The 15,171-nt window shown below is 38.2% G+C and overlaps 3 protein-coding genes across 8 annotated transcripts; 2 read left to right on the plus strand and 1 right to left on the minus strand.

Moving 5' to 3' along the window:
• The first annotated feature begins 814 nt into the window (after positions 1 to 814).
• Positions 815 to 4,591, plus strand: LOC109166226 (probable methyltransferase PMT2). 5 transcript variants are annotated; one of them, XR_002051621.1, is made up of 8 exons: positions 815 to 1,177; positions 1,814 to 2,468; positions 2,547 to 2,757; positions 2,844 to 3,138; positions 3,296 to 3,670; positions 3,846 to 3,923; positions 4,019 to 4,306; positions 4,337 to 4,591. XR_002051621.1 is itself a non-coding variant. In XM_019315135.1 (8 exons), the coding sequence occupies exons 2-7, from the start codon at positions 1,821 to 1,823 to the stop codon at positions 4,251 to 4,253; spliced, it is 1,842 nt and encodes a 613-aa protein (XP_019170680.1). In that variant the 5' UTR covers positions 815 to 1,177; positions 1,814 to 1,820; the 3' UTR covers positions 4,254 to 4,276; positions 4,311 to 4,591. The 5 variants fall into 5 exon arrangements, 4 of the variants coding, with proteins under 4 accessions (XP_019170680.1, XP_019170679.1, XP_019170678.1 ...); XM_019315135.1 differs by having other exon boundaries at positions 4,019 to 4,276; positions 4,311 to 4,591; XM_019315134.1 differs by having other exon boundaries at positions 815 to 955; positions 1,040 to 1,177; positions 4,019 to 4,591.
• A 354-nt stretch (positions 4,592 to 4,945) lies between these two features.
• Positions 4,946 to 9,775, minus strand: LOC109166227 (sphinganine C4-monooxygenase 1-like). The gene is made up of 2 exons (XM_019315137.1): positions 9,166 to 9,775; positions 4,946 to 5,667 (listed from the first exon to the last, which is right to left on the minus strand). Exons 1-2 carry the CDS (start codon positions 9,424 to 9,426, stop codon positions 5,113 to 5,115), a joined length of 816 nt encoding a protein of 271 aa, XP_019170682.1. The 5' UTR covers positions 9,427 to 9,775; the 3' UTR covers positions 4,946 to 5,112.
• Positions 9,776 to 11,700: 1,925 nt separating this feature from the next.
• LOC109166228 (haloacid dehalogenase-like hydrolase domain-containing protein 3) lies at positions 11,701 to 15,127 on the plus strand. Of its 2 annotated transcripts, none has more exons than XM_019315139.1 (10): positions 11,701 to 11,971; positions 12,261 to 12,377; positions 13,330 to 13,412; positions 13,600 to 13,683; positions 13,799 to 13,874; positions 13,968 to 14,040; positions 14,122 to 14,195; positions 14,354 to 14,442; positions 14,661 to 14,783; positions 14,871 to 15,127. In XM_019315139.1, exons 1-8 carry the CDS (start codon positions 11,857 to 11,859, stop codon positions 14,404 to 14,406), a joined length of 675 nt encoding a protein of 224 aa, XP_019170684.1. In that variant the 5' UTR covers positions 11,701 to 11,856; the 3' UTR covers positions 14,407 to 14,442; positions 14,661 to 14,783; positions 14,871 to 15,127. The 2 variants fall into 2 exon arrangements, with proteins under 2 accessions (XP_019170684.1, XP_019170683.1); XM_019315138.1 differs by having other exon boundaries at positions 11,708 to 11,971; positions 14,349 to 14,442.
• The last annotated feature ends 44 nt before the right edge of the window (positions 15,128 to 15,171 follow it).

Here is a 15,171-nt window from a genome sequence, read left to right on the forward strand (position 1 = left end):
GTACTTTTTGTTTTTTTTGTTTTTTTTTTTTTTTTGAAAGCAAATGTGTTATGTACTTGTGTCCACAAAGGTCAATTAATGTGTAAACCGATTAGGGAGTAGGGACACGTGAAGTTATGGACAACAAGCATTTTTATCGATATGTGTTAGGATGAAATTATAATTTCATTTCTACCAAACTTCATAAAATTATAATTTTATAATTTGGATAATTCCATACAATTATAATTTGTTTTTAATTATAAAATTACAATTCCGAAGGTCTTTCTAGAATTACAATTTTACATTTTGTCAAACTATAATTCAATTATATTATTATTTTTTTCTTCTAAATATCTAATTTTTTAATTTCTTTTTATCAAATAATGTAATTTAAATTCTCACTTTATTCTTTTTATACGATTACAATTCTTTTTTCCTCTTAATTTTCTCTTTCCAACCAACGCATGTTAATATTAGTTGCAAATTTCACAATAGTAACTACTTTTTGTGTAACTTGATTTTTCTTTTCTTTATTATTAAAAAATTCAGAATAATTCCCTTGTCCTAAAAACTTAAAAACTTATCCCATTTTGATACTCCGTACATGAGAGCATACTTCATAAATTATTATATCATTTTAGGTGTAATTTGTTGAAAAGTTTGATTCTTTAGCCGTATATGAATCTGTTAGAACAACCTGATAAGGAGTTCGATAGTGTTAACGTTGTGTAGATGTAAAGACAGTAAAAAAAATAAAAGCGAAAGAGGTAAAAAATCATTATGTCTTTACTCATTCTGTGGGAGCTATATAATAAGGAAAGACGAAAACCCAAAAGAGAAAAATGGATCAAAGATTTTACTTTTCTACGGTTCTTGAATCTTGATCTCTGAGACAGAGTTCTACCGACAGTTTACTACCAAGTCAAGAGTTCCCAGACTGGAAACCTCGTACATCGAACTTAAAGGATCCCAGGTTTCACTTTCTTCGCACGTTTTAGGAAGATAGTATTAGTATATGCTTGAGTCTTGAGACCAATTTTTTCTGCTACTCTCATAGATATAGTGAGATACTGAGATATCAGTGTTAGGGTTTTCAGGTTTTTGGGTTTTAGGGATTACTGTTTCAAGATTCTTCCCCATTTAGCAGAGCTTAAGGTGGTCGGAGTGGTGGTTTCTGATTCAGTGGATGCCATTGATATGAAGCTCTGTCCTCCTCAGCTGATCTGTGATTGAAAGTTTGAGCTTTTTGTTTCTGGGATTAGGAAGTTTATTGTCATTTGTGAAGATATTTGCAATAATCTCTGAATTTTGCTGTCTTTTTTGGGTATTATAAGGTAGGATTCTTGATTTCTTGTATAGTTGTATGATTTGTGTGTTGTTCTTGGTTTAGTAATCTAGGATTTAGGAATTGACTCCTTGTCTGGTTTAATATGGTATGTTGCAGCTTTTGTGTGTTTTATTATGTTAATTGCCAACTAATCTTGTTTGAAAGCTTATTTTATTGATAGGAATCATGAAAAGATGTCTCTTTTTTTTTTTTGGGGTATGTTTCTAAATAAATCCAAGAATTGAGATTGTGGCGGTTTCTTGCTTCCTCTTATCAGCATTTGTTGTTTGTCACTTCGATTGTATGAATGTAATTGTTGTCGAGTTATGCCCAAATTTTCCCGCTTTTTGCAGCGTATATATATATATATATATTGGTTTATGTGTGTAATAGTATTTTCATGTTTATGACTCTATTGTGGACCAAATTATTCTCGGTTTGGGAATTGTGTGGATAGATTATACATTACCGAGATAACGAGTGGACAAGTGGGAATCTTTTCAGGGATTCTATGGCGAACAAAGTAACCTCGGGGGATAGTAGGACTAGGAGCTCGGTGTCGATTTTTATAGTAGCGGGTCTCTGTTGTTTCTTCTATTTACTGGGAGCGTGGCAAAGGAGTGGGTTCGGGAAGGGAGACAGCATAGCATTGGAGGTGACAAAGACGAGTAAAGATTGCAACATCTTGCCGAGTCTAAATTTCGAGACACATCATAGCGGTCGAGCTGGGAGTATTGATGAGTCGGAGTCGAAAGTGAAAGAGATTAAGCCTTGCCATCCTCGCTACACCGACTACACTCCATGCCAAGATCAAAGGCGTGCTATGACCTTTTCGAGGCAAAATATGATCTACCGAGAAAGGCACTGCCCTCCTCGAGAAAAGAAGTTGCATTGCCTTATCCCGGCGCCAAAAGGATATGTAACCCCGTTCCCGTGGCCAAAGAGTCGGGATTATGTTCCTTACGCCAACGCACCTTACAAGAGCTTGACGGTCGAGAAGGCGATTCAGAACTGGGTTCAGTATGAAGGGAATGTTTTTAGGTTCCCGGGAGGGGGAACGCAGTTTCCTCAAGGAGCGGATAAATACATTGATCAGCTTGCTTCGGTGATCCCGATTAAAGACGGGACCGTTCGTACTGCGTTGGATACCGGTTGTGGGGTATGTTTCCTGCACAAAAATCCCTAAATTCGACTCATTTTTCTGGACATTTTTGACCATGCTTGTCATCGTTTATAGGTTGCGAGTTGGGGTGCGTATCTTTGGAAGAGGAATGTTATAGCCATGTCCTTCGCCCCGAGAGATTCACATGAAGCTCAGGTCCAGTTTGCCCTTGAAAGGGGCGTGCCCGCTGTTATTGGTGTACTCGGGACCATCAAATTGCCATATCCATCTCGAGCATTCGATATGGCTCACTGTTCTCGTTGTCTAATCCCGTGGGGTGCTGGAGGTAAAATTTCACGCCCAAATAGATCATGCACACTAAAGAAAAACCCGAACTTTATATGCATTTCATGTTACTTGATACCCTTTCAGATGGAATTCTTATGATGGAAGTCGATCGAGTTCTTAGACCGGGAGGCTACTGGGTGCTTTCCGGCCCGCCTATCCATTGGAAGACTAACTACAAAGCCTGGCAACGTCCAAAGGAAGAACTTCAAGAAGAACAAAGGAAAATCGAAGAGATCGCTAAACTTCTGTGTTGGGAGAAGAAGTCCGAGAAGGGCGAAATTGCGATTTGGCAGAAGAGGATGGATGTTGATTCGTGTCGAGCTTCACAAAAGAAGTCCAAAGCTACTTTTTGTCAATCTGGTGATCCAGACGACGTCTGGTATGGTATTTTTAATTATATCTATTGTGTATGTCTCATATGTACTGTAGGCACATTGCCGAACCACGTAAATCTTGTGTTCTTTACTTTCTGCCATTATTATTGATTCTTGTTCTCGTTAATCTCAACAATATATATCCATCCCACCTTTAATCAGGTATAAGAAAATGGACGTATGCATAACTCCATCTCCCAAAGCAAACATTGACGAGTCTCTCAAGAAATTCCCGGAAAGACTTACCGCTATTCCCCCAAGAATTGCTAACGGGTTGGTTTCGGGAGTCTCAGCTGAGGCATATCTCGACGACAACAAGAAGTGGAAGAAGCACGTTAGTGCTTACAAAAGAATCAATAAGATTATCGACACGGGAAGGTATCGCAACATTATGGATATGAATGCGGGATTGGGAGGTTTTGCTGCGCAGCTTACGTCTCCTAAACAGTGGGTTATGAATGTCGTTCCTACAATTGCTGATAAAAGTACTTTGGGTGTTATATATGAACGAGGAATGATCGGTATCTACCATGACTGGTATAGTTCTCTTTGTTGAGCGTATAATATATATATAAACATAAATGTGCAATCCAACTATTAGCTTAGGCTTTTAGCTGAGATGGAGCACATGCTTTAATTCTCTCTCTCGTGTTAATGGGCTTTATTTAGAAGTATAAACGGTATCTTCGCTCATAGTTTTCTTATGATATAGGTGTGAAGGCTTCTCCACGTACCCGAGGACTTATGATCTCATTCACGCTAATGGTGTCTTTAGCTTGTACAAGGACAAGTATGTAAACGCTACTCTTCGTTCTTTAAGCTATTGTTCGAGCCAGAAATTGGCGACATTCTTTAAGTTGTGTTTACTGTAATTGTATCGTGCAGGTGTGATTTCGAGGACATTCTTTTGGAAATGGACAGGATTTTACGCCCGGAAGGCGCGGTCGTTTTCAGAGACGAAGTCGACACGCTGATCAAGGTGAGGAGGATCATAGGAGGTATGAGATGGGACTACAAACTGATGGACCATGAAGACGGTCCCCTCGTGCCCGAGAAAATACTAGTCGCGGTGAAAAAGTATTGGACTTTGAACGACACGAACTCCACATCCGCGCAATGAGGAGTACCCGAGGGAGAGGCGAGGAATGACCGGTGCGATGGTGTAGATTACGAGCATGAATGGAAAGCTTTCACCACTTGAAGAAGCATTTTTGCCACAAGAAATTGTTGGAGCATTAGGGTTTGGTTTGCATTTGGGTGTCTGTACCATGAACATGTTGTTTATTGCTCCACAAACTATACATACATGGAGCCCTGTAACATTATGCTTTAGATCTGTGCACTACGTCTCGAAAACAGTGTTGTTTCACACTTTCGCTAGACGGGACACATTTTTCAATTTGGTACAAAAAGTCGCGTTTAGCCAACTTTAATATACGGGAAAGTTTGTAGTCACTATTCAAAAGCACACACTCTGAGTGGAGCTCACCTTGTAACCTTAACTGGTTAAAGATCACAAAGAAAAGAAGTTTAGGCTGTTCATAGTTGAGCAAATCAAATCAAGAAACTCTAATCGACAAAGATCACAAGGTAAATCGACTTAAATTGTCCATAACTGACCAGTTCAAATAAAAAAGACTCTTGGTGAAGCCTGCCTTGTGAATTTAGTCACTGAAGGGTCACAATGAGAACTGATCGGCTCAAACTAAGAAGATCAGTTAACAATTTGTATAGAAAGTCGAACTTAGAGCCTGATCAACTTGGCTGGGCTTGGGGTTATTATCAAAGATAAAGAAACATGAGAGGAGGTAAGTAAAGAATCAAACTAAATTCCTTTATTAACCTCAAAGGCTGACATGTATGCTAAAGCAACTAATTCTTACAACAACATATGCAGACATATAGATATGTACAATTACATATGTCATCAAACATTGAGGGAAAAAGGGCAAAATCTCCAACAAAACATCATAACCAACTCAATTGTCCTTGCACTCTTTATCAGGCTTAGCTTCAAACCCCCCATCTGCTCTGGGCTCTACTTTGTATGGCATGTAAGTCCCAAGTATCTTATCCCATGTCACGAAGAACGGTTGCGAAAAGTTGTACTTGGTTCCGTAAAGCTGGTGGTGAATGTCGTGGTACGCGGAGTTATTCTTGAACAAGATGTGGAAGAGGTTCCCGGGCAACCATAGTCCGCAATGATCATCGACGGTTTTGATGGTAGCAAACGAGAAGAAGAAGATGGAGGTCTGGGGAGACATGCCCGAGGCGAGAAAAGCCAAAGCCCCGCCTATGGTGTCGAGAATCAGACCCTCGACGGGGTGGTTGTACAGAGCTCCAAACGCGTATGGGACAACAAGGCGGTGATGCTGAGCGTGGATGTGCTTGTACAGAAACTTGTTTTGATGCATGTATCTGTGCATAAAATACTGCCAAGTGTCTAACACCGCCATCGCGATAGCAAATTGCTGTGCAAGAACGAGAAAGGATCCTTGCCCATCTTCAGCAACCACTCCATCGTTTCCAGTTACCTGCTCCACGAACAAATGTTTGTTATGACTCGATTTCGAATTGCCACTCCAAATAAGAACAAAATTATCAAAACTATTCTCAACTAGACAGAGAGACCATACAGTTAAGCAAATATAGCAGAACTATTTGTAATGACGAACATTATCCTACTTAAAGGATACAGAAAAATATATGCTCAATGCATTGTTAGATACAGAATGCACGACTAGAAACAAAAATCATAGCATCTTAATGAAATTTTATCTACAGTAGAGGTTCAAGTCGTTCGACCAAATTCGAATCACCACTCCTTAGATCGCGTGAATAGTGATGTTTGCACCAGTCTGAACCCAAAGCTGTATAATATATTGTAAAAAACATTCAAATACGGTCATGCAAGGGCCAAATTATGACTAAGAGCCCCAATGGGAGTTAGGTACAGATGATTCTCTCGGCTAAAAACTTATTGTCATGACAAACGGACCAGGCAACTTAGTAGGCATAAAAGTTGGAAGTGCAGTGCAAAGATGTTAGCGGAAGTCTTAGCAAAAAGCCAACAACCAAAATATTCCCGAGTGCACGAAATGAAAATGAAGAAAGGCGTATTCTTCAGAAATAACACTATCAGTGGAAATAAGCTCATCGTATATCACCTAATACAGACACATGATTGATTAACCCAACTTCTTTTTCAGATTTCTAAACAAAATCCTATCTTCCATGTTCTCCATATACAACCAAAGTGATTTAATCATAAAGTTTGTATCCATTCATTAGGCCACTCTCTTCATACTCGATAGTCTAGTCTCGATTCATGAAAATGTTGAACTGCATTTGGGTTCAGGCATGTTTAGTACAAGGCTGAACCCCAATTAAGTTGGCAAAGTTTACATCATCCAGAAGAACTGCAAACTAACAACATCGGGGGAAATTGGAGAGAAAGAAAATATCTATCACGCACCTATCCCTTATCTGCCTTTCCTTTCACGCTCTCATTTCAAGGGAAACATCAAACCAACTAGGAAAGGTTAAAGGCATCATCTCATTAGTCTAAAGATTATATCTCCAAGGGAAACTATGAATTCATGAACACAGCCTAATTTTTACTTGAATGAATACCAGAAAACTCAGAAAGCATTAATGACTAAAAAAAAAAATCATAAGTAGTAACTATCTTATTACTATAGATATCAATTGGGCTAGCCCATTCAGTTTCAAGCTATCCTTATCAGGCTGTCAGTATCAGTTAAGGCTTATTGGTTTTTTGGTCAGGTTTAATAGACTCGACTAAAATTTTTGCCATTTTCAAATCAACACTCAAAACTTTAAATTTTAACAAACTAGTGCATTTGCACTAATAAATATAAACTTATACATCATTCGAACCACAAATAATTAATATATTTACACTAATATTTTTAAAATTTTATTCAAAACTTTAATAATAAAAAAATTGGGAAAATGGTCAAATAAGCCCTCAAACTTTACCTAAGAAGTCAATTATGCCCCTAAACTTTTTAAAGTAGCAATTAAGCCCATCAACATTGCATTTTGGTGCAATGAAGTCCAAAAACCGGTTAGTGACCTGCTATCACAAGTGACTAGGGTTCCGGTCAACTCCGGCAATATTGCCAGCAATAAAGTGACCGGCGACCGTGGACCCGAATTGAAATTTAAGAAATATCCTAGTTTGTTTCAAACAAAAAAAAAAAAAAACAAGTTATTTCAGTTTCGTGGAACCCAATTGAAATTATCAGAATCTACAATTTCAACGGACACAACATATACAATCCAAGAAATTATCCTAAACGGATATGCAATTTCTCCATCAAAACTCAGAATTCACTACGATCTGGTGGCATAAATTCCTAAATTTTACTGCTCACAGACTCTGCTCGTCCGCTTTCAGTATCATCCAACAAAGGAATAATTTCATGGATGCCATGAATCATGACCGTATCACTGTAATACATATCCGGGAATGAGACCAGAGTGCCGTTCACAAAAATTAGGCAATTGGAGTTAGTTAAGGTCACGCTAAAACCGCTAGCATAATCCTTGAACATTGTTCTGGCGCCCTTCCCGAGCTCGTTCAGCTGATCAGCTCTGTCCATAGAAGTACACAAGGCAGTATGTGCCTCAGCAACAGCAACTGAGGTCATTTTATTGCCAGAAATATTGCCAAAGTTGGTTGGAATGTTGACCGGAACCTTAGTGACCTGTGATAACAGGTCACTAACCGGTTTTTGGACTATATTGCACCAAAATACGATGTTGATGGGTTTAATTGCTACTTTAAAAAGTTTAGGAGCCTAATTGACTTCTTAGATAAAGTTCGAGGGCTTATTTGACCCTTTTCCCTAAAAAAATACTACAGCCTGTTTATTTTGTTCCACATCACTTGTGAAACAAAGAATAGTCTTAAGTTGGCAGGCTAGAACCTTATCGATCTAAAATTTTTCAGCCCTAACCCTAAAAATTTCGGGTCTTTATCAGATAAAGATCTACATCCCTAGTTATTCAATTGTTATACAGTGGACCATGATCGTCGAATGAAACTGTAGTAAAAATGTAAAATTAAAATGATACTTTAGTGTTATTATAATGAAACTTGTGTGTGTGAAAAATGAAACTAAAAAACAGAGCATATTATTGTCAAATGAAACTGTAGTATAATAATTATCAAATGATACTTTAGTATTGATATAATGAAACTAGTGTGCGTAAAAAATGAAACTAAAATCCAAAGCCATACAATAACATATATTGTCAAATAACTTGAAGTGTTATTATAATGAAACTAGTGTGTGAAAAATGAAACTAAAAAACAGAGCATATTATTGTCAAATGAAACTGTAGTATAATTATTAAATGATACTTTAGTATTGATATAATGAAACTAGTGTGCGTGAAAGATGAAACTAAAATCCAAAGCCATAACATACATTGTCAAATAACTTGAAATGCAATTAAACAATACTTCAACATTACTATAATTAAACTAGAGTGTATAGAAAATGAAACAAAAGATAGAGCTCAAGCACTAATGTATATTATCACATGAAACTATAGTAGAATTATAATGAAACTAGTTTGGAGTGAAAATGAAACTAAAAAGCATAACAATATTGTCAAATGAAATTGAAGTGTAATTAAAATAATACATACTTCATGATCTACACTGCTATATAGACAATGTAAAATTTGCCCTAGTTATTGCTACCCCACCCAAAGTCCCATAGCTTGATTCTTACCCACAAAAGGCAAAATTCCCTCGTCAACAAGATATGGGTAAATCACGATGAAGCGTGGACGACGAGTGCCAAGTTCCAAAAATGGAATCTTGGGCTCTTCCTCTCCCCATACACCAAATCAACATACAGATTTTAACATAATGGTCCAATTGGGCAAGGATATGATTAAGGATTTCAATTACACAGATTATGAACAATAAACAATAAGCTCAAATAAGCTAAAAAGTCATAACAATGGTGATAGGGCACTACTGCAAAACTTACCGCAAAGAGGATGGTGGCAACGACAGCCTGCACGGCCTGCTGGAGAACTACACCTTTGACGACATCCGATCTGGAGACCAAATTCTTCTCATCTTCATCTTTCCTAGAATGCAGCCTGTAATTCTCCAACCCTCCCAGCATCGAATAGAGGCCGGAATAGAGCCAATACACAGCTATCGGCACAAACGTGCCCAGCAATTCATCGGACACGAACCCTCCCTTCATCTCCTTCGTCTCCTTCATCTCCACGGAGCAATTCATCGCACACGAACGCGGCCAGCAACACGAATCTACGCGGAAAAAGAAAATTGGGGGATTGGAAAGGGGAGCAACGGAAAGGCCCAGTGGCCCGGGAGAAATCGAATGTTTTGCGTTGATGGAGGCGGCGGGAATGGAGGGGCGGCGCGGTGGGAGTGGCGGGGTTACAGCGGGAGAACAGTGGCGATGGGTGAGGTGGGAGGTGGAATGGGATTGGGATTTCGGGGGTTGGGTAATCAACGAGGATTACGCGTCTTGGATTTGACCTCGTTCATGGCCGTCCGACGGTCCGAGTTCGACTTCAACTTTGCTTGCTAATCCAATGGCTATGGAGTCTGTCACACCCCAACCTGTTCCAACTTCTTTATATTATCATTCTTATTATTTTATTTTGTTATTGTTGCACCTATTTCTATTTTTATAATAGAAAAACCGCACTCATTATATGACGACATGTATTGAGTAAATCTTGTTCATATATAATAATTTACAAACTATATTTAAGAGATAAATCACATTAAAAAATTATGTTGAACAAATTTAATTGAAAATGTGATCCCCATAATTGACTTTTTGGTACAAACATTATGTTATTTTAAATATATACGGAGTACTTAGATTTGATTTTAATAATACAATGATTTAAGTCACATGTTTCTACAACAATGATTATTTTATTACAACTATTATTACAAATAATATATATATGGAGTGGTTCGAGTGTGTATATATATACACTAAATATTGTTAATGTACACATATTGGCGGGACGGGCTAAAAAATGGCCAAAACTATAGGTCATTTGGCGAGGTGAGACGAACTAAGTCCGTTTTGACGGTTCTAGACTGGTTTGACATGATATTGTTTAGTTTCAAAGCAAATCCCGGCAAATTATGCTGTGCATCCGTATGCATCAAGCATGGTGCATACGGATGCAAAAACGACGTCGTTTTTATAAAACGCGCGTCTCCCCTTAAAAAAAAAAAAAGGTTCGAAACTATAATTCCATAATCGATGAACTATAATTCCATAATTGATGAACTATAATTCCATAATCTAATCTATGAACTAAAATTTTCAGAATGAATGAACTAAAATTCCAGAATCTATGAACTAAAATTTCAGAATCGATGAACTATAATTCCAGAATCGATGAACTATAGTTCCATAATCGATAAAATAATGTTCTTACTAGGAATCGAACCTGATTTTTTTTTTTAAAGGGGAGACGCGCGTTTTTAATAAAACGACGTCGTTTTTGCATCTGTACAGCATAACTATTCGCAAATCCCTTAACTCTGGCAATTTATATCGTGCACCAAGGCTCGCATTTCAATGTGCGCCCTGGTGCAAAACGACGTCGTTTTTGCACTTTTTTTTTTAAATTCCGCTTTTTCATGTTTGTTGTTAATTTGTTAAAAAATTCATGTTTTGAAAATGTATATAATTGTATACTAAAATGTACATAATTGTATATGAGAATGTACATAAATTTTTAACTGTAAAAAAAAAATTGCGTGTTCAAAAATGTATATAATAATTGTATAAAAAATGTACATAATTGTATACCAGAATGTACATAATTGTATAACATAATGTACATAATTATATAACATAATATACATACACTGTGTCGCGTCGACTTCCCACACAACTTATCAAAACGACGTCGTTTTGGAAGGCGCAGACGCACAGTGCTATGTGCACCACGGTGCAGGGTATACTGATTGCTTAACTCTATACATGATTAAGGGTACTTTTCAATTTTCATTTAATGCTTAGTCAATTATGACATTTGGAATTAATGTGTGTGCGCACGCGCGCGCATATCTAATTCTTCTTGTTGGGAGTTGGAACACTTGCCGAGTTGTCGCATCACATCCAAGCAAGGCCTCCATCTCAGTCGGAGGCTGGTCCATTATTGTAGTACACCACGCACGCTTTTGTCCCCAGTTGTCAAGGAAGTCGGCGCACTAGTTTCCTTCTCTAAAAATGTAAGAGATCATAGTAGATCCATTTTGTCCAAAAAATTTCCTGCATTCTACCTTCTAGTTTCAAGCCTTACCCATATCCCTTATCCCATTGAATGTTTCTGCCACAGGAGTTCGATTCTATGACCACTAATTTAGAATGGTAATAGAAATATCATCACACTACATATTAGTTGACGGACAAATATTAAAAGTGTCTAAATTATTCATTGTGTTGGTATTCATAGTCCAAATTAAGTACAAGTTTTCAAATCATAAAAATGAATACACGTCCACATGCTAAACAACAAATTGAAAAGAAAGAAAAAAAAAAAAATCGTTAACATCGTACAAATCCACACCTATCTCAAATCGATTTTTGATGTCGAACCAATTCAGGACGGCTGGAGCTTAAACCCTGTCTTCAACATAGTTGTTTTCACCAGAAAAACGCAACAGTACTATGGAAGCTATTCCTCTTCTCAGAGCTCTCAAACCCTTCAAACTCAACCCCAAACTCACTGAATCTATTTGCGTTCGATGCTATTCTTCTTCCCCAGCTACCAACATTCACACCGGTGAGTGCTACATCACACATTTGTTTTTGCGGCCTTGGGGCCGGCAGTTTCCGGTTACTGACACAGTCACACCGCCGGCGACCCTATTTCCGGCTTAAAGCAACACTCTTTTTTGTGCCCTTTTCTTGATCGACCCTGATTACCCTCCCCAATTTGTTGGATTTTGGTCTTGATTAAGTTAAATTCTCTATGGAAAAGCATGGGTTTAGCTCAATTACAGTGTTTTTTATTTTTTATTTTTTCTTTGATTGATTAAAAAGAGTCTTTTTTGTTGTTTCTTTGTTGGCAGGAGGAAGAAAGATGGTGAAGAGAGCATATGATGGAGTGTTGTTGGATGCTGCTGGTACACTTTTGCAATTGGGGAATCCAGTTGAAGAGACTTATGCTGCTATTGGCAAAAAATATGGTTTGATTCCTCCTATAGTAATTGACTAATTGTGTTCTGAGTTCTAATTTTTGACTGTTTTTTATGCCATTTTGCAAGTAAAGGTCCCTGCAAACTGCAAAGATAGGATAGAACTTCTTTTTTGAGTGACGAGGGAAACCTGCAATCATTAGTCGAGGGTGTGCACTGGGTAAATCTTGCCTTGTGACCTTAGCGGGTAAATGACCATAAGGAGATAAATTAACCTAGGTTGGTCATAGCTGACCAGCTCAAACCAAGAAGGTCAATGGACCGCTCCCACTGGAAATTGAACTTGTAACCTTGTAAAGAGTCTGACTAACTTAGCTAGGGTTGCCTCGGGATAGAGCTAAAGTGCACTTTTATTTGATTCCTCATAAAAATTGTGTTCTGAGTTTTAATTTTTGATTGTTTTTATGCCATTTTGTAAGTAAAGGTCCTTGCAAAGATAGGATAGAACTTCTTTTTTGAGTGACGAGAGAAACCTGCAGCCACTGCTCGAGGCCTCGAGGGTGTGCATTGGGTATATCCTTCATTGTGACCCTAGTTGTCAAAGAGGTAAATCAGCCTAAGTTGTCCATAGCTGACTGGCTCAAACCAAGAAGGCCAATAGGCCCAAGTTTGACTCCCTCTAGGAGTTAAACTTGTAACCTTGTGATTAACAAGTCTTAACAAGGGTTGTCCCAAATAGAGCTAAAGTGCACTCTTATTTTGATCACACTGAGCTCCCGCAAAATGTTGAGGTTGTTCTTGAATATCTGCAAGTGCATTTAGAGTATGTAGACAAAGAGTTGTGTTTTAAAGGAGTCATTTTGTTGCAGATTTCCAGGACATGTCATTCATTAACGTACTTTTATAGATGGTTTATTTTCAAGAAACCGAGTGATGTGAACATAACTGGTGAGTAGGGGCTTCTTACCTTGGTTCCTAATTGTTTTATAAAAAACCATAACAGGTCTTACCACCACGCCAGCTGAGATAAAGCAAGGCTTCAAAAGAGCTTTTTCTGCCCCATGGCCTGAGGACCTACGGTATAAGGTTTGCTCGTGTCCATTAAGCTCATATATATGATGTTCCCTTCGTGTTTGTTCTGAATGATTTGCATTAATCAATCTTTTTCAAGGGTTGGGAACCGAGGTGCCCAGTTTCTCCGAGGTTCTCTTTTGCTGTTAGTTTTGCAACTTGTGAACTAAGACTTTCATTTTAAGCTGCGAAATTCTTGTAGGGAGATGGAAGGCCGTTTTGGAAGCTCATCGTTTCTGAAGCAACTGGTTGCGATGATGACAGTTACTTTGAAGAAGTTTATCAGGTGACTCTCGCATCCAGTCTTTTTACGTATATAATTCCTTACAATTTTTTTTACAGTCGTGGACTGGTATAGAATGCGTTATCTGAAGTTAATACTTATGGCGCAATTTCATCAGCACTATGCAAATGGTGATGCTTGGCGTCTCCCAGCCGGAGCCTCTGATACTTTATCGATTCTGAAAGACTCAGGAGGTTTCGATTCTCTTTATGTATTACTAGTGGCATGAAGTTTGATATATTTTCCTTGCCATCGCTTCTCGCCTTAACTTCGAAAATATGGTACAGTCAAGCTGGCAGTTGTGTCCAATTTTGACACCCGTTTACGGAAGCTATTGAAAGATCTCAATGTGGTAGATCTGTAAGCATCTCGTTTTAGAACTACACAACCCGCCCTCGCCCCGTTTCTGAGTTTGTAAGTATTTTTGTTATATTTCTGTAGGTTTGATGCTGTGATAGTATCTGCAGAGGTTGGATACGAGAAACCAGACGTGAAGATATTTGAAGCTGCTTTAGGTAGGTCCTTGAGTGCTCTTCATACCGAGCTCATTTAACCATAACGTGTTTGAAGTTTGTCCATTGACTCTTACGCTCGCTTAAATTTACGAGTGACATATTGATAGGAACCTATGCGGGATTGATAGTTTTGAAAGTCTTACGTTTTTGTAGATCAGATCTGCGTAGAGAAGGTGAAGGCAGTTCATGTTGGAGACGATCCAGAGGCTGATAAAGAAGGCGCTAATGCTGCTGGGATCGACTGCTGGTGAGTATCATCATGCTAATAGTAGGCGTATACTCAGTTCAACACTATTGCTACTGCTTTCTGCTGCTATATATACACGCCCGGTTCATCAGAATTAGTTTCTCGAATCAGTAAATAGCGATATGTAAACATAATTAGATTCTCGAAAATCAGTAAATAACGATACGTAAAGATAATTAGATTCACTGAAGCTGGTTTACCGGAATCCAAATGAACAGGCTATGGGGTACAGATGTCAAGTCTTTTGCTGATATACAGAGCCGCGTTCTCATCTAGCCATAACTGCTAAAACTCCTTGCCATTCAACCATAGCTGTTCATCTCCTTCCTATGTCATTTCTGGTAAGCAAAAATAAAACCCCTAAGAATGTGTATATGCTCGCTTCTTTTCCTTTTGGCCTGCTAAAGCGTGTATTCAATTTTCTGCAGTTTTTAAGATCCCGCTGTTGCTTGGATACCCAACATCTGGCTTTGATTCCAATCTACCCCGCATGAAGTGTGGAGGCATTGATTCCAATTTGCGCCACAGGAGCTCATTTTCAACCATATAGTACGATGATTGTGGGGGCTTTGGCTTAAACCTTTTGTCCTTGGAACACAAATTTTGTTCAAGTGAACTACATTCAAGACTAGATAAATAAATGGTAACTCAATCCAAGAGGTCTGCTATAAATTGCATATCTCCTTTGTCATAAGGCAGGCAAATTTTTTAGTTTGAACCATTTCGTAA

Source organism: Ipomoea nil, unplaced genomic scaffold (assembly GCF_001879475.1).
Source record: "Ipomoea nil cultivar Tokyo-kokei standard unplaced genomic scaffold, Asagao_1.1 scaffold3087, whole genome shotgun sequence".
NCBI classification, from domain to species: domain Eukaryota; kingdom Viridiplantae; phylum Streptophyta; class Magnoliopsida; order Solanales; family Convolvulaceae; genus Ipomoea; species Ipomoea nil.

Excerpts from the sequence above, each read along its gene's own strand:
- LOC109166226 (XM_019315133.1), top strand. The coding sequence starts at position 1,821 with ATGGCGAACAAAGTAACCTCGGGGGATAGTAGGACTAGGAGCTCGGTG. Across the intron at positions 3,671-3,845 it reads ATCGGTATCTACCATGACTG|GTGTGAAGGCTTCTCCACGT; the intron begins GTATAGTTCTCT and ends CTTATGATATAG. Across the intron at positions 3,924-4,018 it reads TTTAGCTTGTACAAGGACAA|GTGTGATTTCGAGGACATTC; the intron begins GTATGTAAACGC and ends TGTATCGTGCAG.
- LOC109166227 (XM_019315137.1), bottom strand. The coding sequence starts at position 9,426 with ATGAATTGCTCCGTGGAGATGAAGGAGACGAAGGAGATGAAGGGAGGG. Across the intron at positions 5,668-9,165 it reads TTGCCACCATCCTCTTTGCG|GTAACTGGAAACGATGGAGT; the intron begins GTAAGTTTTGCA and ends TTCGTGGAGCAG.
- LOC109166228 (XM_019315138.1), top strand. The coding sequence starts at position 11,857 with ATGGAAGCTATTCCTCTTCTCAGAGCTCTCAAACCCTTCAAACTCAAC. Across the intron at positions 12,378-13,329 it reads TGCTATTGGCAAAAAATATG|GTCTTACCACCACGCCAGCT; the intron begins GTTTGATTCCTC and ends AAACCATAACAG. Across the intron at positions 13,684-13,798 it reads ACTTTGAAGAAGTTTATCAG|CACTATGCAAATGGTGATGC; the intron begins GTGACTCTCGCA and ends CAATTTCATCAG.